Source organism: Lampetra fluviatilis, chromosome 22 (assembly GCF_964198595.1).
Source record: "Lampetra fluviatilis chromosome 22, kcLamFluv1.1, whole genome shotgun sequence".
NCBI lineage: Eukaryota > Metazoa > Chordata > Hyperoartia > Petromyzontiformes > Petromyzontidae > Lampetra > Lampetra fluviatilis.
This window is the reverse complement of record NC_136296.1, coordinates 9,721,152-9,747,383: the sequence shown is the minus strand read 5'-3', so window position 1 is coordinate 9,747,383 and position 26,232 is coordinate 9,721,152. Positions and strand designations below refer to the sequence as shown.

Here is a 26,232-nt window from a genome sequence, read left to right as displayed (position 1 = left end):
CGCTCGATCGATTCGCTGACGCGGGCTCACCGTGGGGCGGTGTTTGATTGGTTGGTTGGTGTGGAATTCTCTCGTTGGCGCTGTCCACAGACCACGTTTGCCACGTCGCTCTTCGCCTCGACGCAAGAATGCACCTACAGCCTGGACAGCCGTCGCAAGGCGGTCAGCGAAGTGACCTGCACGGAACGCCACATGTTCCTGCCCTTCTCCAACAGGTGCCCGACAATACCGCTGGCGTTCGAAGGTGTTCAGACGGCAAATAATAGACGCACATGCTTTGTTATAAAATACGCGCACCAAAAATATGCTTCGGTAATGTGTGCGTTGTCCTTGAAACTGGTTGGCCAAACACCAGAGACGGCTTCCTTTATAGATTTGTCTCCACCGGTGCTATAGACCAAAGGACGCCAATAGGCGAACAGTGTACCGGGCAATGCAAGTCTCAAGGTGTCGATAGCCCCGGGGTTGAGCAGCTATACCCACGGGACCTTTTTGGCATCTGTGTTCAGGCGGCAGGAATTGATGTGGATTTTCTTTTTTCTTCTCCTTCCAGGGGCAAAAGCGGAGCGGTCTCCACCGTGAAGCAGACGCTGAAGATGACCGAACAGGCCAAGTCCAACATTCGCAACTTTGACGTCAGTGAGTTCCCGCACCTTTTCTCGATCTGGCAAGAAGGAAGGAAGCGATGGCGAGGTGCGGTGGCCGCCGGTGTGACATTGAATCGCGATGGCCTATTGACATTTCTACACCATCGGGGTCCCCGGGAGGTGGGGGGGTTGAGGGGGTTGGAGGGGTGGGGGGGGCATGGGGGGGGCGGGAGGGGTGGGGGTGTAACCGGATCACCCTCATCGCGCGTCCCCCTCTTGCGGGCGAGGTAGCCGCGATGGGTCACACGGGGCAATTTTAATGGATCACTCCCACCGCCCGCTCGCCCCCGCTACAAGACAAAGATCCCCCGTGTAGCCTTAACAGACTGTTGGGGCGAGTGCTGTCAGTGAGTAGCACCTACGAAGGCCGGCACGGCACCCCAGGGGGTGGGTGGCCAGCACCACGCCCGACCGCCTTTTTCTCCCGAGTGGTGCTATTTACACACCTAGGAGAAGCCCAGGACGGGTTAAAATAATCGTCACCGGTGTTGGCCGTGAGCGAGAATCGAACCCTGGGTCGCCTTTTTCTCAGCGCAGCATTGCGCTAACCGCTGCACCGCCGCTCTCTCACCCCCCCCGCCCCCCCCACCAATCACACCCCCCCGCCACCGCAGACGAGAAGAACGGACGCGAGCTGACGTACGAGCCCCAGGCGACGGATGCCGCTGGGGAGGATCCGCAGCGAGTGCTGAGCACGCTGGCCGAGATGGTGGAGCTGGGCACCGGCGCCGACAACAAGCGGCAGGCGGAGCTGTTCGCCAGCCTCCTGGCCGGCCTGCGGGCGCTGTCCAACGGGACACTCTTCGAAATACTTCCACGCCTGCTCGAGTTGTCCAGGTACGCGACGCCGCCGATCGACGCGGTCGGCTACGCACGGCGCGATAGAAGTTCAACGGGGGGGGGAGCGTAAGGGGTAGCACAGTGAGTTGTAGGGGGAGCACAGGCGGAGTTTCAGGGGGGCTGCCGGGGGAGCACAGATGTAGCACTGGGGGAGTGCAGGTGGAGCGTGCACAGCTGACGGTGGCGTTCCCACTCGCCGCTCGACTCCCGCGATGCAGGTGAGCAGTCCTAATTGTCGAGGGAGAAGCGCCTCTCGCATTCCCTCCCTCCCGTTATCTGCGCGCCCCGGTTAGAGGCGCCTCGGGGATTTCTCAGTGTCCCCACGTGAATGCCTGAAACTCGGAGAGCCAGACGAAGGCATCTTTAGGATTCTAGTTATTCAGTGTTAAGTGGATGATTGACCTGCGAGTGAGCAGGCTAAGGCAACTTTAGGATGCATCAGGTTCAGTGTCAGTACCCAAGGTTAACATAAACAGACTGAGCCATGATGATGATTACGATGGATAGTGATGTTTGCCTTAATTAACGATGACGGTGGTTACGAGGAAGATGTTAATCAACGTGACGATGACAACGTCGGCTAAATCCCTATCGCTCCATGTGCCCCCGCGCCCCACGCTGCTCCTCCTCGACCTCCTGCTATCCCCCCCCCGCCTCCACTCCCAACAGTTCCATCACCCTGCAGTCGTTGCCCCAGTGCGGCACGGCGCCGTGCTACAGCGCGCTTCTGCAGCTGCTCCGCTCCAACCGCGTACCGCCAGCGCTCTCCGGCGTCGTGGCCTACGCCCTGGGCTTCCACCCGGCGCCCTGCACCATGGTGGTCCGCGACACGCTCACGCTCGCGCAGGCGGCGCCGACGCGCGCCGGCATGCTCGCCCTCAGCATGGTCGTGCACAGGTGACTTGCGGCGCCAAACGACGCGCGGGCAGCGGACGCGGTCGACGTGGCGCCCCTCTCGTGTGCCACGCGCCCGGCTTTAACACGTGCTCGCACCACGTGCGGAGTACGTGTGTACGTGCGTGCGTTGAGCTTCATTCCCGCGGCGCGTAGCCGGCCGTGCTCACTGTTATAGGGCAACACCCCGGTTTACGGCAGGGGATGCGTTATTACCCGCGTGAACAAATTAAATCAACTTCTTGGTTCGTTCGGTAAAATCACGTAGAAGGGAAGTAATACAATAAAAATAAAACATAATAAAATAATTATTATATTATTATATAACTATAATATTATATTATATGATTATATTATTATATTATTTTATTATATTATTTTATTGTGTTTTATTTTTATTATTTTATTACTTCCCTTCTACGTGACTTTACCGAAAGAACCAAGAAGATGAATCCCTGCAGTCACGAAAGCTTTAAATCGAAAATTAAATCAACCCGAGCACTTACCCCGATGGAACTGCAGGGGCTACACTTGGGGGGGGGGGGTCTCTGCGTTTGCGTGTGTGTGTAGGCGCGTGCAAAGCAGTTGGTCAACCGTGCTGCTGCAATGCCCTTTATTGAATTTCACCGCCCCCCCCCCCCCCCGCTTGCAGGCACTTCACAACACACAAGCAGGTTGGGCCAGAGCTGCAAGACGTGGCCGCCTTCGTGCGGTCGCAGCTGGGAGCCGACTGCTCCGGCGACGAAGACAAGACTTACCTGGCGCTCAAGGTACGGGACCCCCACACTCATAATATAGTTGGACCGCGTAAATATAAATGTGTCGTTAAATCCGCCACCACCCGACACAGCCAATTAGTAAGGTTTGTCACGTAAACAGAACGTGCCAATTTGTTACCAGTACAGCACACCGGTGTGTTGGAGAGCAAATCTACAACATTTACCATCTCAGTACGGCGTTTCGCCAGTAATTGCAACCGGCATCATCAGGAGACAGCCAGGCTTGTGGAGAAATCCTCCTGTTTCGTTCCTTAAATTGAGGGATAGATGTGATGACGTCTCTTGTGAGGCCTTCTTGGCTATATTATGGATGATATTGGTCGCGAAATCCTACGTGTTAAACTGGCCCCACATTCGTTGCTGTGCCCACCCTGCAAAGGGTCAGGCGACACCCGTGCGAACGGCAAGCTGCGGGTCCAATGTCAGGAAAACTGCCCCTCCGTCTCCCTTTGAGGCTGCGGGAAAAAAAACGTTGTAATGTAATTGTTATCCACGAGAGAAAACACAGTACGTGTTATATTTGCATGATCTGACCCACAAAAAAGCCTCTTTACTACGTGTTAAACTAACGTGTTATTTAATCATAATTATTATTATCATCATAGCTTAGTGCCCCAATTGTTTTTCTTACTACAACAAAACGTCGAAAGATTCCAGTGATGGGGTACGGATAATCCACGGTAATAGGGCCCCTATTTTTTTTTATCTTGACACATTTCCATACCGCGAACACCCCGGGGGATGTTCCAAGATCCCCCACCCGGCATCCGATGGCGAGAGAGCGACTCGCATACCTGTCAACGCACTCGGTTTACCCCGTATTCTTGTACAGGAAAACTGAGTTATCAGGTCCATACGGCATACGGCCGTTTCAATACGGGCAGAAAAAAAACGTGTCTATTTGTTTGTGTTTCTCCGTTGTGATGGGACTTTGTGGGATGAACGTTGAGATTTATATGGGCACGGGGTGACCACTAAGGTCTGAATTGGTCTGTAATAAGGTAGGGCACTGATACGGGGTTGACAGGTATTGACTCGGGCTGCAGGCAGCACCGCTGACCGGTGGTGCGACGGGCGACGCGTGACGTGGCATTCTCCTTGTGTTGGGCTCCCTGCAGGCGGCTGGCAACATGGGCGGTGCCCTCCAGGCGGCGGACGGCGCTGTGGTGGACACCCTGGCAGCGTGCGTGGGGAACACGCAGCTGCCGCTGCCGGTCCAGATTGCCGCCATCCAGGCGCTGCGCCGGACCCAGCTCACCGAAGGGGTGCGGTCAGAACGCGGCGCGCCGGCACCGACACAAACACCCCCACCTCCCCGTCGTCCGTGGTCGGGCCTGATCGTCACGGGGTGGCTGCACGCTGGCGGATTCTTGAATCTGCCTTCGCGGGAGGTTCCAGCGGTGCTCGTGGGAAGGAGCGGCAGTGCGACGTTCGGCACGGTAGAAGTCGATAGTGTCGGCGCAGTGGCAACGCGGACCGGATCGATCGCCCCGAGCGCAATCGATCGTTTCGGATCTCGCAGGCTAAGCAGGGGTTTCCGAGCCTGCCCAAGCGCTTGAACGGGAAGGCAACCTGGGTGCGCTCGGTGGTGTGGTGTTGGGTTGCTGCCAAATCACAAAAAGCAGTTCAAAAGTTTTAAGTCTAGATGGTTTCAAAGTGCATAACTCCGAGACGCTTTCTAATATCGGAAAGGAAGAGCGTTCCAGACGGCCGCGGAAGCAGCACATCTGAAAGAGCCGCGCAGTGTTGGCCGCCACGGCCAACACTGCCGCCGCCGTCAACCTGAACCCACCCCACCCCCTGCTCCCTCCCGCAGACTCGCACGGCTCTGCTGGACGCCTACCGCAACTCGCGGGCGCCTGTGCAGCGCCGCATCGCCGCCTACCTGGCCCTGATGTCGCAGCCGGAGCCGGCGCTGCTGTGGGACGTGCTGAACACGCTGCCGCGGGAGGAGAACAAGCAGCTGCGCAGCTACGTGGTGTCGCACGTGGAGGCGCTGCGTACCAGCAAGGGCCCGGCCGCCTCCGCGTGAGTGCACGGAAAACTCGGCGGCACCGAATTAAGAGGAGTCCGACCGTGGAATTTTCCACGCCCCACTTCCGCCTGTTGTTGCTCGCGTTCTGGAGTAAATTTCTATTATTCAACTACGACTCGGTGTGGCTCTCCACGGAATAAATTAATTGGTCTTCATATTCTTAGGTTTTTTCGGTAAAGTCACGTAGGTAAAACATTTTAATTAATAAAAGTAAAATAGAAAAAAAGAAAAAAAGAAAAATCACGACGTTTCAGAGGCAACACAAGCTTCCGTCTTCAGGTGGAACCGTCACAGCACGCTTGCTGTATCAAGTAAATGCATGCTGTGACAGTTCCACCTGAAGACGGAAGCTTGTGTTGCCTCCGAAACGTCGTGATTTTTTTTTTACTTTTACTAATTTAAATCTTTTACCTACGTGACTTTACCGAAAAAACCTAAGAATATGAATCCTTGCAGTCACGAAAGCTTCAAATCTAGAATTAATTGGTCTTCACCGCAGGCTGCGCGAGAAGCTGGAGCAGGTGATTTCCGGGATGGAGCTGCCGGCGTCGTACGCCTACAGCTCGCTCAAGTACTCGCGCAGGATGTCGGCGTCGCGCGTCGTCAGGCTGCCCGGCGCGGAGCATCCCGTGGCCGGCACCGTGCAGCTCGACGTCATCCTGGAGCCCAGCGGGTTCCTGCCGCGCTCCGTCGTGCTCGAGACGTCGCTGGACGTGCTGGGAGAGTCGCTCGACGTGTTCGAGGTACGCGCGCGTGAGCGACCGGATGACCCGCGGCCGCCTTGTCCGGGAGCGGTTGTGCGAAGTGTCCCCGCGTCTCGAACTTGTGCGCGCGGTGTTTTTATTTTCTCACATCGTGACGATCGTCTCTCTTGGTGCCCGTCGCTCCTTTTAAACGACGGTCACGTGAATGACCGACGAAGAGCTGTCACCCCCCCAGAGTCCTTTTATCCGTCGTTGTTCTCTTGTGTTTACAAATGTGTGTTTTTTTTTACGGTGTCATTCGACGTTGATTTTCTTTGATGTCGCTCTGTTGCAATAACTCTGCGGAACCTACCGGGCTGCTTGCTGGCCAGTAGATGGCTGTACAGCTCGCGGGTTCTTTAACAACCCATCTGGGGAGTTATTTTTTGGTATTATTTATAGCCACTCATGCGCACGGTGGGTGTTGTTGTAAGTCACCTGTCAGGCGGCTCGCAATCGGAAGGTTGCGAGTTCGAATCCAGGTTGGGCATTATCATCGCCACCGGCACTCGATAAAATGAGTACAGCCTTATTGGGGAAGCCAACAGTGGTTGTCCTCTGTATCGACTCGCCCCCCACCGCCATAGGAACGTGAACATTTCCAAACCTCTAATTTGTTTTTGCCGGCGTGACAATGCGCGTCCCCGAACGGACGAACGACGTTCTGAGCGTGATGTCCGCGATGCCGACGACAGATCGGCGTGGAGGGCCAGGGCTTCGAGGCTCCGCTGGAGGCCCTCTTCGGGCCCAAGGGCTTCTTCCCGAACAGCGCAATGAGCGCCGCCTTCTGGGTGGACGGCAAACTTCCCGAGCAGCTGGCGGCCGTCCTGCGCAAGTGGACGGGAGTCAACCCCGACCAGCGCAAGCAGGTACGGGCACGAGCCACCCCCCTCTCCCGCGGCTTCGTCTGGCTCACCGCCGCAGGCAGCCCGCCTGGGAAAAGTCCGTGAGTCAGGAACGCGTTAAGAGTCCTGGGTTTTTTCTTTGTTGTAACTTTCGTTACGAATGGCGTGGGCACGCTCAAGATTACGCGTTCACATGGGCGACGTAACAGATGCGTGGATTAAAGAACACGCACGGTAAAATTACATCGGTCACACCGTTCACAGTCGCAGCCAAGGAACGGAGCGCGTTCCAGAGGACCACCGCTGCGGAGGTAGAGCAATGAAATCGCCTCGTGTATAGGTGCTAGGTTGATCGTACAATTCGCACAATAGTCTCAGAATGTTTCACGTGAAGCTTAAGTAACGGGGAAAGCTTGCTGTAAAAACACGCGAGTCTTGAGACTAGAACTAAAAAGTGTTACAGACTCAGATTCCCCAATGGACCGATGAAGGAAGGGAATTCCACAATCGTGGAGCCTGGCTGCAAGAAGCTCCGTCTCCCATCGAGCAAAGCTCTGGTCTTTGGAATAATGAGCAGACCGTAATCAGCAGATCAACATTTTGTTCACAATGGAATATAAAACCAGAAGCAGATGGGTGAGATATATAGGAGCCAACCGATGGCCACATAGGAGGATCGAGAGAGAGGGAGACTGCGGACGGCTAGGCGAGGCCTTCGCGACTGTGGCCAACGCCGATGACGACACGGCGCCGCCTCTCTTCTTCGTTTTCCCTGTGTCCCAGAACATCGACCTGCCCAAGGAGATGTTGGGCACCATGCAGAAGCTCATGCAGGAGGTGAACCTCCAGAAGCTGCCAATGGAGGCGTCGGCGTTCCTGCGTGTCATGGGCACAGAGCTCGGCTACGTGCGGCACAGCGACATCAAGATGCTCATCGGCTTCGCCACCATGGCCGGCCGCGGGCTCCAGGCCTTGCCCAAGCAGGTGAGATGGGGGGGGGGGGGCGCCTCGTGGCGCGTAAAACATCGTCGCTCGGGAGACGAAGGCGGCCGAGGCGTGGCGTTGGCCACACCCGCCCCCCTCGTGTGCCGTGCCGGCCGGCCTTCGTGGGTGCTCGCTGGCACCGCTTCAGGCGACACGGGCGACCCTTGTCTTTGTGTGAAATGAAATGAATCGCAAAAATAACGAAGCGTTTTCCATTCAAACACGAATGAACAAACGTTGTTGCTGTTTGCGTGCCACTCAAGCTTTTGTGCCAGCGTCATCGTCCATATTTGAATAATGGCCCGCGAACACCCAACCTGGGTGACACACGGCACGGCAAAAAACCCCTCCGCGACCGGCAAGATTCTAGAGCTTACGCAATCGCCGGCGCCGGCTTTCCCGTCCACCTCGCAGCTCGTCCCGTGGTCTCGAGCCCTGACGAGCGAAGTGGCCCCAGCGCTCCCCGGCTCCTCGCTCGTCATCTGACTTGACTAGCATTCTCACGCCTGCTCCGGTGTCTGTCCCCGCGCGCAGATCCTGAGCGCGCTGGCGGGCGGCGTGGAGGCCGACCTGTTCGTGCACTACGTGTTCATGGACAACGACGTGACGGTGCCCACCGGCGCCGGCCTGCCCCTCCGCCTCGCCAGCACCGGCAGTCTGGTCGCCGGCGCCAAGGTCAAGGCCTCGATGCGCCCAGGAGAGGTGCGTGTGTGGGCACGTGCGCGCGTGTGTGTGTGCAGGTGTGTGTATGTGTGTGTGCAAGTGTGTGAGCACATGGGGAGCGGTAATGTGGCGGTTAGCGCTATGCTGCGCTACGAACCAGGCAACCCGAGTTCGATTCCCGCTCATGGCCAACACCAGTGACGATTATCTGAACCGGTCCTGGGCCTCCCCTAGGTCGACTCAGCCTCAAATGAGTACCTGGTACGTTGTGTAAACATCGCCACTAGGGAAACAAAGGTGCTCGGGCGCGGTGATGGCCACCCACCCCCTTCGTGTACCTTGTCGGCCTTTATAGGTCCTCACTAACAGCACTTGCCCCAACAGTATGTTTCAGGCTATACGGGGGATCTTTGTCTTTGTGAGCACAGGCCAACTCAAACACAGCAAGTGGGCTCAGGAGGGGGCACAGGTGGTGCATCTGCCAGTCATCTCAGACATTAAATCCAAGGGAGTATAGTGAGCACAGCTGCCGGGGCTGGGCTAGTAATATGGAGTAAGCTGACGGGAGAGGAGGAGTGAGGGTGGGTGGGGATGGGGCTGCCAGCTCAGGCCCTGGTTGAGCCTCCCAGAAATGCGGTGGCCTTTTTTGTTGCTGTGAAAGCCCAGCCCGCCGGAAATCCACCGCCGATTCAATCCCTAATCACGTGACGCACGCGCTGTCGGCATATCCTCTGTGACGTGAGCCGGCACAACCGGAGCGGACGCAACCGCGAGCTGTGGCCGAACGACTTAGCCCAGGCGATTGGAATGCCAACACGCGGCTAACCGCCCCCCCCCCCCCCACATCACATGTCCGCTCCGTCTCCAGGCGAGGCGAGCCTCCGCCGCCCCGTCGATCTCGCTGGAGGTGGTGTCCTCCATGGAGGTGCTGCTGCCCGGCGGCGTGGCGCGCGCCGGCCTGCACTCGGCCACCAGCCTCTACCACGAGTCGGCACTCGGCGTGGCGGTGCAGGCCACGGGCGGGGAGCTCCGCGTGACCCTCACGCCGCCACAGAAGACCAACCGCCTCCTGAGCTTCGGGTGAGTCCTCGGCTCTTGCAGCCACGCGGTTAATGTCCGTTTATATAACCGCGGTCGGTAGGGGCGGGGGGGGGGGGGTGCTGGGTTCCAGGTCGCGTTTTTCCTCCCACCGATGGAACTGTGCAAACGGTGTAAAGTAGGTTCACGTCGAACCACGGCCGGTATTTGAACCCCGCGCACTTTGCGATCGCGGGCTGCCACCAGAGCTTCACGGCCCAGCACTTGTTGATCTCTAACCCCTCCCCCACCACCCCGGTCACCCACAGGAACCAGCTGAGGCTGCTGCACCGACAGAGGGTGGAGACGCTGCCGAGCATCGAAGAGAACCGCGAGCAGTGGCAGTCGTGTCGGCCGCTCGTGTTCGGCGTGTCGCTGTGCCAGAGCGGTGCCTACTCCAACGCCAGCTACATCGAGGCTGCGCCCTGGTTCCCGCTCACCGGCGCCACCAGGTGACCCCCCCCCCCCTCACCTCACATCCGCGTCCCAAGCCCGATTCCACCCCCCTGGAGCGGAGTCGAACACGCCGCTGCTAGGTCGGATACACGCTCCGGCAATTGTGCTTACAAAGGGCAGCTGCGTGGCGAGTTCGAACGAAGGTGGCGTCGTTCAGCGACGGAACTGCGCTTGTCAAAAAGTGCGCTTGATGAACAAGTTATCTCGGTCAAGCCATGGCGACAGGGTCTGTCCCTTGGGCTCCTGTCAGCAAGCGGGTCTTCGACACTTCACGCGGCCTCAAATTGCACCTAGCCTGGCACAAGCACCGTCGTGACATCACCGCCACTTAGTGTCGAACGGCGGCTGTTGTCGTTGTTCATGAGCCACGATGGGTTTTGCAGAGAACAACAACCTCAGGTAGCCGCGTGACGTCCGCCCGTGATCCCATGGGCAGTTTTGCATAACAGGGCGACTCAATTCTTTGACAAACGAAATGTGGTGCCGCAAACGTTGCGGGTGACCGTTTGCCGGCGACGGTCGTCCCGAAAGTTCCCCCAGGAGCAGAGGCCGTTCCGCCAGCGGTGTCGCCGAGCGAGCGCCTTGCGAGGGGCACGACCTTCATCCATTCTTCCCCGTCACGTTCCGCCCGCCAGGTTTGAGATCTCGACGGAGCCCGCGGACGGTGTGACCGAGTACTCCGCCATCGCTGCGCTCTACTCGCAGGCCGGACAAGAGAACCTGCAGTTCAAGGTGCAGGCCACAGGTAAAGGCCTCCCTCCGCACGATGCAACGTTGCACACTCCGACGTAACTGCGTGCGTACGTAATATGTATATATGTTGAAATTCTTAAAAGTCGGTGACCCCCCCCCGCTCCCGCCCGCGCCGTCTCCCTCCGTCCCTGCGAAGGCACGGGAGAGACGAAGGAACTCGGGAGCATCCTGATGCTCGACCGCGACCGCCACCGCATCCAGTGGGACCTGGACCTGCCGAGCTGCCCTGGCTGCCTCAGGGTGGAAGTGGGCGTAGACGACGAGTCGGACGCCCGCCTCAACCAGGGTGGCTACGCGGCCTCCTTCAACGTGAGCTACCAGGAGCAGCGGGAGGCCTTCCTGCTCGCTCGGATCAGGTAAGGTCAGCATGCGCCGCCAGCAGCACCACGAGTTGGGCAGCGACTGGGCACCGATGAACGGGGGGGGGGGGGGGTGGAGAACTGGGCTCACTGCCCCATCCAGGTGGGGACCGTTGACGTCGTGATGTGAAAGTTTATATGGAGGGGGAGAGGAAAAGGGGTAAGGGGGAAAGATAACTAACACACTTTCGGGGGGGGAAGGAATGGCACAGGTGAGAGGAGGATTAGCACGGTTGGCTACGTACGGTGCGAAAGAAGTTCAACATATGTACGTACGTACAGCGGAAGGTGGGGAACCAGTAGGGGGGTGAGCGGGTGGGGTGGGGGGGCCATGAGTTTTTGTCTGACGCGCGGGCGGGCGAGCGAGCCGGTGAGACCGTCCCCTTTTTCTCTCTCCTCGGCGGTTCCGCGCGCACGCAGGCAGACGGTGACGGACGCTCGCAGCCTGCTTTTGCAGTACTCCGCCGGGGTGCCGCGCCTCGGCCTCCATGGCAACTACGTGGCGAGGGCATCCCTCGGCCAGGACGACCGCATCGTCGTCAACGCCGAGATGACGGGAGCAGGCCCTTTCTCCTCCGCCTCTTACGGGAGCGAGGTGGTTTACGGTACGTCGTGCCTGCCAGATGGCCGGTGGGAACCGGCGAGATGTCAACTACCTCGCCTGGTGTACAGGAGGTCGTGGGTTCAATCCCGACCCTGACGCCTGCTGTATGTTTGGAGTTTCCATGGCCTCTCTCCCCGTGGTCGCGTGGATTTTTGTCTGGGTCCTCCACATTTAGAATTGGATGCTATAAATTTCCACGCGATAAGCCACTTCGTTGCACTAACATTTGTGGCCAGGTGGCTTCTGAAAAAGAGCTACATAGCTCAGTGGGGCCTTGCCTGGTAAAATAAAAAAAATGTTTAGTTTCAATAACAATTTTTTTTATAGTTTAAAGCCAAACATCCACCACCGCAATGCAATCCGGTGGTGAAAGCCACCGAGTGTATTTATTTTTTAAGTGGAATATCAATCCGCACGGCGGTGTTCACTGTCAAGAAAAATTACATGTTAGAGTTTGGCCGAGAGGCAGGGAACATGCCCCTCGCCTCTTGAAACGCTTCATTAGGCTCAGCGTGCTGGTGTTAGTGGTAGTAGTGGTAGTGATGTAGAAATGTATGTTGAACATCTTTTGCACCGTACATAGTCAAGGGTGCTAATCGGAGGTGCGGGGGAACGAAAACATTCTAAACACAAAAAGCAGTTCTATAGAAATGAGTTTTCAATCTATATTTTAAAGTGCATAGCTCCAGTGGCTTCCTGATATCGGAAGGAAAAGCATTCCAGACGGCCACAGAAGCACATCTGAAAGCGCGCGATGCGGTGATCGTCTTTGTTCGATGTCCAGCCAGAAGCCGCTGCGAGGATGACCGGAGTTCGCTTGATGGTTTATGCTCCCTGACGAGATCAGCGAGGTGATATTAGTGGTGGTGTTGGTGATGGTGGTCATCCTATTGACTGCAAAGAAAAGTAAGAGGGCTTGGCCAGGATACGTCAGACGATGATGACCGATGTTTCCAGTCTAACGACGGATCGGCAGCCAGAGAAGGAAACACGCGGCAAGAGGATGTCTCCCACGGCCGAGATCAGTTCTCGTGCAGGAGCTGGATGGGTCGTTACACACAGCCGGAGCGTGAGAGATGGCAACGGCCAAGGGGTTGTCCTTCGTCCAGCAGTGGACTGATCACGGCTGCTGATAAAACGAGGTTGTGGTGGCGTGACACGTGACTCTCTCTCCCTTCCCCGCCCTCTGCAGACCTCGACAGGGTGCAGGCCCAGTTGAGCGCGGAGGCATCGTCGGACCCGAAGGGCGCCCTGGAGGCCCTGCGCGATGGCCTGGCGTACATCGACGTGCCGTCCCCCGATGAGTACCGCCTGCAGCTGCAGAGGACGCTCAACGCCATGCTGGAGGGCCGCGTGGCGCAGACCGACATGACGCTGCGGCACATCGTCGTCAAGAGCCTCGAGGTGAGCGGCGGGCCCCCACGCGTGCGTTTGCTGGCGGCAGAATTGTCGAGTCAATTTATATTTGTTGGTTAACACGCTGGCGCCTGTCTGGCTGGAATCTGTAACCCGAAAGCGCCATCGTGCCGGTGTTATCATTGTCGTCATCTGCATCGCCGTCATCATCATCAGCAGCAGCAGTGGCGGCATTGTTACTAGCAATATTCCCAGGTAGCCTTTGCAAAAGGGGCAGTGCTGTTTCATGTGTGTCACTGGGTTTATTTGATCTCCGGGGTTAAATAAAGGACACGTCACACAAAAATACGGAGTATCAGCAGCAGCACTAGCAGCAGAATTGGCATCCGTTAATATCATCCCCCTCATCCGTACCGTCTTCAGCAGAAGCAGCACTATTTGTAGAATCAGCATTCATTGCATAGTCAAAACTGTCATCATTATCATCATCGATGTCATCGACATCATCATCACCAGCAGCTGCAACTGCCCATTAAGTCGCGACACTTGATAGCCCAATTTAATCCTCCCCTCCTTGACGATCGCTCGCTCGGCATCGTGTCCCTCAGGCCATGGACATGTGGATAAAGAAGTCGACAAACAACGGCAACTGGAACCTCTCGCAGCTGAAGCGGCTGCAGACGCAGCTGTCGCGGGGCCAGGAGATCACTGTCCCGTCGCTCAGCGAGTTCATCAACATCGAGATGCCCCACAGGACCTTCGTGTCGAGGTGTGTGTGTGTGCAGTCGTTGGCTCGTCTCCAGTTCGCCTTCACTCTGTCTCCACCGCCTCCGGTTTGGCTCCTCTCTTCTCCCCGCCTCAGCGTTGGCGTGCTCATTATCTCTCTCTGTCTGTCTCTAAACTAAACTATAAACTATTGTTATTGTACCAGGAAAGGGCCCACTGAGCTATGTAGCTCTTTGTCAGAAGCGAACTGGACACAAATGATCGCTCAACGAAGTGGGCTTATCATGTAGAAATTTAGAGCGGCCAAATAATCTAAAAGCACGTTTCTAAATGGTGAGGGAAAAACTGGAGCACCTGGAGAAAAATCCCCGCGACCACAGTGAGAGGGAGAACACGCAAACTCCAAATATACAGCAGCAGGCGTCAGGGTCGGGATCGAACCCACGATCTCCTGCGTACCAGGCGAGCGAGTTAACATCTCGCTGCCGTGGCACCCAAACTTTGAAATTCTCAGAACCCAGAACCGGACACGACTCGCCACCACTGGTTACCCAAGTAGCCCAAGTAAGCAGTGGTGACCCAACCAGGGCTCGAGCCCAAAGGCTTCCTGCCTCCGTAGGTGGGGTACAAGATCACTTACGTGCAGTTGCTGTGGCCATCACCAGCAGGCGAGGTAGTTAACGTCTCTCTCTCTCTCTTTGTCTCACAGCGCCGTAACCGTGGGCTACCAATTCAACAAGCAGTCGTGGACGCTGCAGATCCCGGTGCCCATGGGTGGGCGCATGACCGACCCAGTGCGATTGCTGCCTCGCACGCTCCGCACGCCGGCGCTGCGCATCGCTCCTCTCGGCATCAACGTTGCGCCACGGCAGTTCACCATGCAGCCCGTCTACCTGCCCGGCCTGGGCATGGTGAGTTGGAAATGGAAATAAATAAATATTTATAAATATATATAATCGTCACCATTTATGCAACACAGTGCATCTCACAATCGCCGAGGAACGACAGACAGGCTGGCAGGCTGCCGGGCGGTTGAGCCGGCGTCAACAATTGCTCTGCAGTTCTCTACATATTCAGATGTTTTCAGCCGATTAGCGAGTGTTGTTATGAATTTCGGAGAGAACTGGAGCACCCGGAGGAAACCCATGCATGCGAGGGGGCAACGCTCTATCCCGTAAAGAAGGGATCAATGGATATCAGTCCACTCTTTGCTGCACTGCGTTCTGCTGGCGAGCAAGGTGTATGGCACCTCGATACCCACGGGAAAGGGGAGAGTGCACCAACATTTTGTAATTTGCGCGCTGATCCACCAACTCTCGCTGCCTCCACATTGCTGGACTACAGGCCACGTGCAGCACAGCCACCACTGCATGAGTCGGTGGCCGGTGTGTCAGTACGAGAGCAAATGATCGATTTTGATTTACACGACATCCGTTATGAGCCAAGTCAAACGCATCTCGGCTTTGCATGACGCCGACGGCATTCCTGCATCGTGTGTACCTATGAACGTTTAACTTATTTCGCACTGTACGTGGGCAGCCATGCTAATCAGAGGTACGGGGGGAAGGACAACAGACTAAACACAAAACGCAGTTCTCAAGAAATTAGTGTTCAATTGAGATTATTTAAAAGTGGCTTCATCTGCACCCCGTGCCTCCGCGCAGGTCGACTCCATCCCGGCCTTCAAAGTCCCCGAGCGTGTCACACTCAAGGTGCCGCTGTTCGGCGAGCTGAGCGTCGATGCCAAAGTGAAGAGCAATATGTACAACTGGACGGCGAGCGCTCACATCGCCAACGTCGTGGGCGACGAGGAGGACACCTCCGAGATCCGGGTGCGCTCCGGCGTAACGGCCGTGTGTCCCTGCGACATGCTGTCGTACGTCTTCAACGGTGAGAGCCGAGGGAGGGGGGGGGGGGCGAGACGTGCGCCGAACCTTGTCGCGGCGACGATGACGATGCAGCAAAGGCAAAACATTTATCGCTTGGCATTGAGCCGTCTTGGCAGATCAGCGGTGCCCGGAGTGCATAGCGATGACGAGACGACACGATAACGACGTTGACCCTCCACCCTCCCCCCCCCCCCCCCCCGCGCGTGCGTGCCAACGCTAGAGTGGTCGGGCAGGAACCTCGCGGTCGAAAGTTCATGATGGTCGACGTCGCGCGACGTTTTCCCCCGCTCGCAGCGGAGCCCGGTTGCTACACCCAAATGTAGTGAGACCCGTGAAACAGTGGGGCCTGTGCAGTCACGGGCAGCCTCTTAAAACAAGGATATACATATGATTATTATCATCACTATTATATGTGAATCAATTAATATATGAAGGTCCTGATCTTGGGCAATTTAATAGCTGGGAATTGGCAGCAAGGATTGTCGGGGGTGGGGAGGGACTTCCAGACCGTGGGTGCAAAAGCAGAGGAGGCAACCTCCCATTGAGTGGCGGTAAACAGAGGGTTCTGACATAGGGCCTTGGTTTCTGGAGTGGAGAGAACGTGAAGGGGAGTAGAGTGAGACGAGCAGCAGTGCATCCACAGGCAATCTTGAAGATAGCGAGGGCCTTCGTGTAGTTAAAACTATAAACTATTTTTTTATTTTAGCAGGTAAGGCCCAGAAGTGGCCTGGCCACAAATAATAGTTAAACGAAGTGGCTTACCGAATACTCTAAATGCACACGCAAACTCCAAATATATAGGCTTCAGGGTAGGGATTGAACCCACGACCTCCTGTATACCAGGTGAGGAAGTTGACATTTCGCCACCGTGATGCGGGAATGGATTGGGAATGAGTGCGGTGATTCGAGGGTTGGAGTGACACGGCCTTTTGTGAGACTTGGCGCTCGCGCTGACGGCGGCGTGTTTCTGCAGGCTACACGGCACTGTCACAAAAGCACTGGAGCGCGTTCGAGATCCGCACGGACAACACCATCACCAGCCAGCTGCTGAACCTGACCACCAGCTACAAGAGCACCGCGGACATGAGCGAGGGCCTGAACGTCAAGACCGAGTTCACCAACCGTGTTGCCACCGGCCTGCTGACCACCACCGCCAACGTCGTCGCGTCCGCGACTGGGGATGCCACCCAATCGTCCTTCACCGGCGAGCTGGCCGCCAGCGCCGAACTGCCTCGGGGCATCCGCGCCAAGGTGGCATCGTCGTCGTCGGGCACCGTCAACTTCCAGACGCGCGACCACATGCTCAATGGCGAGCTCCGTGTCGACTCCGACTTCCACTCGCTGGCGGCGACCTGGCGCAGCGACTACGACGGGTCGCGCTACTCGATGGTGGCGTCGAACGATCTGACCGTCGGCGCGGACCTCAAGTCGCGCAACCGCGTTGAGCTGCAATCGGGGCTGCGCGCAGACAAGCTGGCCGTTCGCACGGAACTGGCCTTCCGAGAGGAGAACGTCACCAACGTGCTGAGCGTGATGTGGGACGGCCGCTTGTTCCATATGCAGGACACGCTCCAGGGCCGCCTGCTGGGCTCCTCCTTTACGCACGCATCCACCTTTGACGCGGGCGAGGAACGGGCATCGTTCTCCGGGCAGACGGACGGGCTTTTCGGCGGCGTAGGCGTGACGAGCAAGCTGGACGCCGCGTATGCCACCGGCGCCCTCAGGCTCAGCACGGAGAACAAGGCTGAGTGCGCGCGCGGCCGCTTTGACCACATGCTCACGGCCGGCGTGACGGCCGAGGGCCTGGAAGTGTCGGTGGAGACGAGCCTCGTGGGTGCGCCCGGCCGCGCCGCCTACAAGGCATCGCTCGTCGTGGATGCGGCCGGCGCCGGGGGCAGTGCCAACGCCGTGGTAACGAGCGGCCGTGTCATGCTGGAGACCACTGCGGAGGGCAGCGCCCGTGCGTCAGGCCTCAAGGTCACCACCAACACCGTGGGACGGGCGGTGGGCAGCAAGGTGCAGCACAACGCAGAGGGAAGGCTCGACGGAGGCGGCCTGGTCCTCGTCAGTGCCTACTCCGGGCAGATCCTGGAGACGGACTCAAGCAGCACGGTCAACTTCGAGCTGAACAGGGCAGGCCTGAGCTTTGTCACCAAGACCGTGGCCTCCTACGCCGAGAACAAGGTCGACCACGGCTGTAACCTCAAGGTCGCGCCGTGGTCCGTCGACCTCACCGCCGTCGACGAGGTAAAGGTCCTCGGCGCCTCCTTCTCCAACCAGGTGGCGGCCAAGGCCGGCTTCCTCACTGCATCGGTGAGCGGATCCGCGTCCGGCGACTTCTCCGGCAATGAGGTGCGGCACACATACAAGCTGGGCTATGCCGACCTGGCCGGCTCAGCCTCCTTCGACACCGTCGCGAACCTCAACGGCGGCAAGCTGCAAAACCAGCTCAGCCTGGAGTTCGCCGGGCTCGCTGGCAAGGTGGGCGCAACCACGACGTGCGAAACGCCGGCGCTCAAGTTCTCGAACGTGGCGCGCGGGGCGGCACTGCCGTACTCGCTCAGCTACGAGGTCATCACCGACTCCCAGGGCAGCCTCAGCGCCTATGGCGAGCACATGGGCAGCCTGTCCAACAAGTTCTTCGTGCAGGCCGAGCCGCTCGCGCTGGTGCTCTCCAACGAGTACCGCGGGTCGACGCAGCACGAGGTCGCGGGCGGCAGCCACGTGTCGTTACTGCGCCACAAGCTGGGCGCGCAGGTGAACCCGACGGAGCAGAGCGCCGACTGGGAGCTGACGGCCGAGCTTAATGACAACCGGTACGTGCAGAAGCTGGAGGCACAGAACGACCCGCTCAGTGTGGGCGCCAAGCTCAGCGCGCAGTCGACGGTCAACCTGGGCTTCCTCGACATCAACATCCAGACGCCTGCACTGATGCTGCCATTCCTCAACGTAGCACGGCCCGCCCGAAGCTACAACGTCATCTCCAGCCTCGGCCTGGACCGCGCTGTCATCAGCAGCCCGCAGGACTTCAGCGTGCAGGCGTCGGTGAGCTACGACAAGAACCAGGATGTCCACGTTATCAGCATCCCGTTCGTGGAGAGCCTGCCCGCACTCTACGAGCAGCTGCGCAATTGCATCCGTGCCGTCCTGGACAACATGAGGAACTCGCTGACGCGTCAGGAGATCCAGCGTTACTACCAGCAGTACCAGAGGGTGCTGGACGAGATCCCGGGCAAGATTAACAATGCGATTGACCAGCTGGAGCTGAAGAACAAGGTGAAGCATGTGCAGGGGCAGCTCCTGCTGGCCCTCCAGAACTACGACCCCCGCGACTTTTCCGCCCAAGAACTGATGGAAAGCTTCCGTCACTTCTCCAGAAACGTGGCATCCTGGGTCAAGAGAGTGCTCTTCTACCCACTGTCTGCACTCGACAGCGACAAAGTGAAGGAAAGCATCCAGTTGTACATCGAGCAGGCAGTACGGAGGGTTAAGGAGTTTGATCGCGAGTATGGGTTCACAGACACCCTGATGAAGGCCATCGAGCAGCTGATGGACAACGTCAGGAACATGGACCTCTCCGAACTGACGAGTGGAGGGAGATACATGCAGGAAAAGGTGATCCAGGCTCTCGATGACCTCAAGCAGTGGCTGCAGCGGTTCGACGTCGATCGGGCGGCACGGCAGATCCAGGAGGCGATCCGGTCAGTCGACGTGCGTGAAGTCCTAGCCCGAATGGAGCAAGTGATCTTCGTGGAGATGCAGAAGAAGATGGAGAAGATCGCCAGCTACCTGGAGAACTTCATGACCACGTACAGGGTGCGGGAGATGGTGCAGAATGGCAAGAAGAATTTGATGCAGTTCGTCGAGAACTACGAGGTTTCTGAGAATCTGAACATCATCAGGGATACTCTGGTGGGCCTGGATTCAGAATACCAGCTTAGTGCGAAGGCCCAGAGGATGGTGCGTGACATGAAAGCCATCGATTTGAAGGGCTACCTCGAGAAGCTGAGCCAGGCGGTCAACAGCATCAGCCAGAAGCTCACGTCCATGGACTACCCGGCCTTCATCAAGAGTCTCAACGAGCTCCTGAAGGTTGCCCTGGAGCATGTCGAGAGCTTTGACTATAACCAGTTCGTGGTCACGGCCAACTTGTGGCTTCGGGAGCAGACGGCGATGGTGAACAACAAACTGCAGGAGTTCAACATCCCTGAGAGAGTGCAGCAACTGAGAGAGCGAGTGAACACGGTGTCCAGTTACCTCTCCGGCTACATGCAATCGTTCTCCATGCGTGACGTGGAGGCCTATGTCACTGACTGTGTCTCAGCGCTCTTTGAGAAACCCGCCGTTCGCCAGGTGGCTAACTGGGTCCTGGAGTACGTCGAGTACGTCCGTCTTAGGATGGAGGAGACCGACATCCAAGCTGAGATGCAGAAGTTCTGGAAGGGAGCCACCGCCTCCATCTCGGACGTCGCCCGCTCCATCGCCGAGTTCGACATCAACGCGGCGGTGACAGATGCGGTCGAGCAGCTCAACACCCTGGCCGTGAGCCTGGACATCCAGGAGGTCATCCAGAAAATCCTCCGCTACCTCGAGGAAGGCTTCATCATCCCGCGGTTCAAGCTCTTCGGACACGTGTTCCACAGGACCGAAGTAAGCCTCAGGGCCCTGCGCAGGATGCAGATCTCGACATATATCTACACGCCGCCGCTCTTCGTGCCATTCACCAGCCTTTACCTCTCGCCGGACCTCATCGACCTGAAGACGCTGTCTTCCATCGAGATGCCGACTCGCATCTCCTTACCGGCCTTCACCTTCCTGGGCAAGTTCCATGTCGAGCCGATCACCATCGACTTTCAGAAAATCAAGCAGCAAATCATCGAGTTCCTCGACAAAATCCGCAACATGGACATGGCCACGGTCCACAGGGCAATCCAAGATTCCACGGCACAGATGGGAGAGCTGACGCTCAATGACATCCCCTTCGAGAAGTACCTGGTGGTGCCAGAATTCCGTTTCCCTGAAATCAGTATGCCAGAGTTCAACTTGCCCCAGCTGAACCTGGACGACATCAAGTTCATCAAGATGCCCGAGTTCCAGCTGCCACGCATCCCTCACGAGATGCAGCTGCCAGCACTGGGCAAGCTGAACGCCAACCTCAAGGTCATGTCGCCATTCTACACGCTCACTGCGACCGCGGGACTCCACAACTCCACAGAAGTGTACGGTTCGCCGGCCCTGCGCTCGTTTGCCAACGCGCAGGCTACATCCACGTCGAGCCTCCTTGCGTTTGCCGTGAGCACGGAGGCACGGCTCTCCGCACCGCGGCTCCAGCGGCTGGAGCTGAGCGCCAATGCCAAGCTGACGCATGACCTCTGCGGCCTGACGCACAGCTCGGACGTGACCGTCGACCGCTCGGGAGCGACGGCCCAGTTCAACACGCAGGCATCGGCTAAGTCGGCACCCTACACCGGCGAGGCGAACTCTGTGGTGACCTTCACGCTGAACCGCGCCGTCACCTGGGAGGCAACGGGCAGCTACCGCCACGTTCTGGACGTGCCCGCGGCGGACACCGCCGGCTCGATGAATGTGCGGAGCACGGCGAAGCTCATGGTGCAGGGGACGAAGCTGGAGGCAGACGTGGTGACGACGGGCGAGGCGCAGGGCACGGTGTACGGCGCATCCCATGAGGGCACGCACAAGGCGGAGGCGCGGCTGCGCGTCGACGGCGCGGTGCTGCTGCTCTCCGGCAAGGTGGACTCGGTGGAAAAGTTCGGCTCGCTCAAGCACGAGGCGACCCTCGAGGTGGTGCCATTCGACCGCGTGGTGTACGCACACAACGGCGACACCGTGCTGACTGGCGTGGGGCGTGGCAGCGTGCAGGTGAATGCCAAGGTGCAGGGCCTGCGGGTCGACGTGACCGTCCGCCACTCGGCTGTTGGCACCAAGCTGACGTCCGGCAAGATGACGAGCGCGACGACGTTCCATGCCGAGCCTTTCCAGCTGCTGCTCACCTCCAATACGTTGGGCGGTGGGAAGCTGCAGCTGCCGCTGCGCCTCACCGCTAAGGTCGAGGTGGTCAACAACTTCACGGTGTCACTGGCACCGGATGCGCAGCATGCCGACTGGACGTTCGGCAGCGACTTCAACCAGTACCGCTACCTCCACGACGCGTCGGTCGACAACAACGCGGAGCGCGCTGGGGCACGCATCTCCGTCAGTGGCAATGCCAACCTGGAGTTCCTCCGCAAAGAGGTCAGCCTCCCGTCCGTCCTCCTGCCGTACACCAACTACCGCACGCCCGAGGTGCGCAACTTCCAGATCTGGGAGCGCACAGGCCTGGGGGCGCTGCTTAGGACGCCGCAGCAAACGCTTAATGTGACCGCGCAGCTGCAGTACGCCAAGAACAAGGAGTGGCACACGGTGCGCCTGCCGTTTGTGCCAGCGCTGCATTATGCTGTCGAGCGCTCCCGCCATGTTGCCAACGCGGCATTTGAGCGCTACCGCGACGCGACGCTACAATGGGCACGCGAGGCCTACGACGAGACACGCGCGATGGGCGCCGACAACGTGCCGAAGCGATTCACCGTGCCAGGTTTCACCGTGCCACTGCTCAACATGGAGGTGTCGCCCTACACGGTAGAGCTCCCGGACATGAGCATCCTGGTTGCGCAGTCGTACCGCACCCCGCGTGTCTACCTGCCCCTCGTCGGCTACCGCGTGCCATCGTACGAGCTGTCGCTGCCCAGGGTGAACCTACCTCCAATGAAGATCCCCGGGGCGCTACGCCGGCTATCCCTACCGGAGATCAGCCTGCGCACGCTTCCGACGGCGCTGCACCTGCCGGCCATGGGCAACCTGACGTACGACTTCACCTTCCGGTGCTCTGCCATCGCCGTCGCCATCAACTCGGGCGTCTACAACCAGAGCGACATCGTCGCCAAGCTGTCGGCGTCGTCCGCGTCGGAGCACACCATCCTGAATGGCGAGCTGAGCGCCGCGGCGACGCTGTCGCGCAAGCGCGGCATCAAGCTATCGACGGTGCTCGCGCTCTCCCACCGTGCGGCGCAGGTTTCCCACAGCGGCGTCGCCGTGGTGAATAAGCGCGTCGGCGAGCTCACATCTGACACGGCGGTGAAGGTGGACATGCCGTACCTGCGCGTCGATTTCAAGCAGGCGGTGAATGCCAGCACGAGGCAGCGGCCACATGTGCGAGTGCGCCACGTGCTCTCCTACAAGGTGACGGCGCTCGAGCTGGAGGCGGACCTGAGTGGCAGGCTGGAGCACAATGGCACGGCGGAGGTGGCGTGGCTCAGCCTCTCGCTCGACTCGAACTTTGCCGGCGCGACGCAGTTCAAGCAGAGCTCATCGGCGAACGCCTTCTCCTGCAAGTTGGACAACATGGCCAACCTGTACGTGGACCAGCGCGGCGTGCGCTCAGCCCTGCGCAACGAGGCGCAGAGCAAGGCGTCGCATGCCTCGGGACTCGCGTGGGACGTCAGCGGCAAGCAGGAAGCTGATCTGGAGATGTCGCCGCTGCGGCTCTACGCCATCGCCAAGCACATGGGGCGCAACCAGCTGCGTGGCGCCGGCGCCTTCAGCACGCAGGGCACGCAGACCACCGAGGCGCGTCTCGAGTTCGTGCAGTGGGAGCTCAAGGGCCTCGCCAAGGGCGAGGCAAGCCAGGGCAGCAGCCTGATGCCCAAGGCCGCCTCCAAGCAGTCCCTGAGCCTGGCCGTGAGCGCAGAGAAGCAGCAGCTGGCGTGGACGGGCGAGGCACAGCTGGGCAGCGTCGCGTACGCACACGAGGCAGCGCTCTCCAACGAGCGTGCACGCGCACGCTGCAGCTTCGACGCGTCACTGCAGGGCCACGCCGCCTTCCTCAAGGGTGTCATGCTGCCCGTGTATGGCCGCAGCCTGTGGGATGTGCTCAAGATGGACGTGACGACAAAGACCCGTGACGTGCAGGTGCTCCGGGCCGCCTCGTCGGTGGAGTACACCAAGAACCTCAACGGCTACGTGCTGGCGCTGCCTGTGATGTCTGAGGGCAACGGCTACAAGGTCAGCATCCCGGAGATTCGCCTGAGGGTGCCCGAGTTCGTAAAGCAGATACCGGCGGCCATCCAGGCCGTGCTGAGGGACGTGTTCGACAGTGTAGTCGCCGGACCGCCCATGTTCATCAACATCCCAGCGTTCCGCGTGCCATTCATCGAGATGTCCCTTGGGCCATACACGATCGACATCGACAACCTGGCGGCGCTGTTCGACTTCCCCGAGGAATTCACGGTGCCCACATTCCGCGTGCCCCTCTTTGACGTGTATGTGCCCGCGTACACGGTGCGCCTGTGGGACATCACCTTGCCCACTGTGTTCGTGACGCAGTCATTCCGAGTGCCATTCACTAGCATCGTGGTGCCACCGTACAGAGTTGACCTGCGCAACATCCAGGTGCCGAAGATGCTCCGAGTGCCCTCCTTCGCGTTCGAATTACCCGCGCTGCCCAGAATACCGATGCCCCAGCTGGACGTGACTCTCGAGTACGTGGCCATGGAGGACTACAAGGTGCCCTACTTTCAGCTCATCGTGCCCGCCTTCCGTGTGGAAATCCAGAGCTTCACGCTGCCCAAGGAGCTCAAAATCCCGGCATTCTCGTTCCTCGGCCTGGACTCCCCAAACTACGTGCTCAGGCTTGACGACGTGTTTTCGTACGTCGCCAACTTCGAGCTGCCGACCCTCACGCTGCCGGCCGTGAGCATGGAGGTGCCGGCCCTGCGGCTGGCACTGCCCACGGCGGTGACGCTGCCGGCGTTCGGCAGCCTCGTCGGCAGCGCCAAGGTGCAGTCGCCGGTCTACAACGTGACGTGTTCGTACAGCTCGTTCGCCGGAGAGGACCCCGACGCATTGCTCATCATCGACGCCACGGCCAGCTCCACGCTGCGCTTCCTGGAGTTCGACGTGGATGGTGAGGAGGAGGAGGAGCGGCGGTCGAGCGGCGGTGGATTTGAGCGGCACGCACCGCCGCACGTCCAGCACAAATCCCGTCGTCGCTTTCACACCGTATTGCAATCAAGCCAATGTGGAAATACGTAACAGGGTCAAGGCACAACCCCTGCAGTTGCTCGCTCATGCCACTGCTGGTGGAAGGGGCCTCCACTGGAGTGGTGTTTTTCAAAATAGTTATAGCACCGTGGACCACTCGGCAGAGTTAAACATTTCACCTGACCACCCAGCCACCCCCCACCCAGCACCCCTGGTGGCAAAACGCATTCACTTCTCTCTCTCAATACCAGGAATGCAAAATGATTCATCTTACCAGAACGTATTAAAAAAAAACATTTTAAACGCATCTACAGGTATAAGGTTTTTTTTAGGGCATTTAGATCTTAGGGTTAAGGTAGTTTAATCCGGATAGTTTACCTTTTTTAATATCACAAGTAAAAATATTAATTAACGTCTGAAACAAAAAGTATAATAAATGTTTCGATTTAAAGCTTTCGTGACTGCAGGGATTCATATTCTTGGTTCTTTCACGACGTTTCGGCCACAACGCAAGCAGCCGTCCTCAGGTGAAGAACAGGTCTGTCGGAAAGACAGCGTCTATAATAAATGTATTGTACCTTTGGTATATAAAAAATACGAATGGTCATTTCCCGCGCGCTCCGATTAGAATGGTTGGCTACGTACGATGCGGAAGAAGTTTCACCATACGTACGGTGTCGTAGTCAGTCGTAGTCAATCTGCCACTGGATGAAGGCCTCCCAACGAAGCAGCCACCATCGATCGTTGCGACATGCCCCCTGTCAGGGAGGCGTCGCTGATGCATCTTTCACAATGTATTTTTTTCTGCCGTTTGCAGTCAAGTCCAAGATCTCGCCCAAGGAGGACGGCAGTGAGATGAGAACTCAAGCGAGCCTCTCCCACCCCGAGCTCACCGTAGAGTTGCTGGAAGTCCTGACCTTTTCTGACAGCGAAACCAGGTTTGACGCCGCACGGTTTCTCCCGGCCGCACGTTGAAAGTGTAAAGGCTATATTCTTTGGGTGTTACGGTAAAGTCACGTAGATAAGTTCAAAGAAAATAACAAATAAACTCCTTTAAAAAAGTTTTTTTTTAACAACGGTTTTATCAACAACTTCGTTTAACTCGTGGTCGAGAAGTACCTCAATGGCGCCTGAGACACGCGGCGCTTGCTTTTTGTGCGAGCCGATTCCACAGTTTAGGGACCGCGGCGTTTTTGACCTACACACAAATATGTATAAATGATAAGGCGTCCATACTAAATATGAATTGCTTTACATTGATTAATTGATGCCGAGTTTGATACTGGCATGCATTGTCACCGGATCTGAGTACGCGTGCAAAATGTGGAATTGATTGGGCAACGGGAAGTGGACGAAATTTTTATTACAAGATTTGACCACGACAGAGGAATCAAGTTAAGTAAAACCGTTGAAAAACTACGACGTTTCTATCGCAACACAAGCGGTCGTCATCAGGAAAAGGGGGTTAGCTTCTAAAGGTTTGAAATGAGCGTAGCCCAAATTTCAGCAGCTAATGTAAGTGGTGGGTAGCAACCACGATGGTGGT

General features: G+C 58.0%; 1 protein-coding gene across 1 annotated transcript in view; it reads left to right on the top strand.

Annotated features, from left to right (window-relative positions):
• The window catches only part of APOB (apolipoprotein B), a 48,297-nt gene that overhangs the window by 10,192 nt on the left and 11,873 nt on the right, over window positions 1-26,232 (top strand). Inside the window, exons 7-28 of the mRNA XM_078866396.1 lie at window positions 91-215; window positions 554-639; window positions 1,262-1,484; window positions 2,157-2,384; window positions 3,034-3,151; window positions 4,279-4,425; window positions 4,977-5,188; window positions 5,695-5,938; window positions 6,634-6,807; window positions 7,567-7,767; window positions 8,302-8,469; window positions 9,299-9,510; window positions 9,777-9,959; window positions 10,599-10,708; window positions 10,853-11,072; window positions 11,496-11,680; window positions 12,872-13,083; window positions 13,644-13,804; window positions 14,471-14,672; window positions 15,426-15,651; window positions 16,624-24,609; window positions 25,504-25,624. Coding sequence (XP_078722522.1) covers window positions 91-215; window positions 554-639; window positions 1,262-1,484; window positions 2,157-2,384; window positions 3,034-3,151; window positions 4,279-4,425; window positions 4,977-5,188; window positions 5,695-5,938; window positions 6,634-6,807; window positions 7,567-7,767; window positions 8,302-8,469; window positions 9,299-9,510; window positions 9,777-9,959; window positions 10,599-10,708; window positions 10,853-11,072; window positions 11,496-11,680; window positions 12,872-13,083; window positions 13,644-13,804; window positions 14,471-14,672; window positions 15,426-15,651; window positions 16,624-24,609; window positions 25,504-25,624 — 11,744 coding nt within the window. The remainder of the gene's footprint in view (window positions 1-90; window positions 216-553; window positions 640-1,261; window positions 1,485-2,156; window positions 2,385-3,033; window positions 3,152-4,278; window positions 4,426-4,976; window positions 5,189-5,694; window positions 5,939-6,633; window positions 6,808-7,566; window positions 7,768-8,301; window positions 8,470-9,298; window positions 9,511-9,776; window positions 9,960-10,598; window positions 10,709-10,852; window positions 11,073-11,495; window positions 11,681-12,871; window positions 13,084-13,643; window positions 13,805-14,470; window positions 14,673-15,425; window positions 15,652-16,623; window positions 24,610-25,503; window positions 25,625-26,232) is intronic.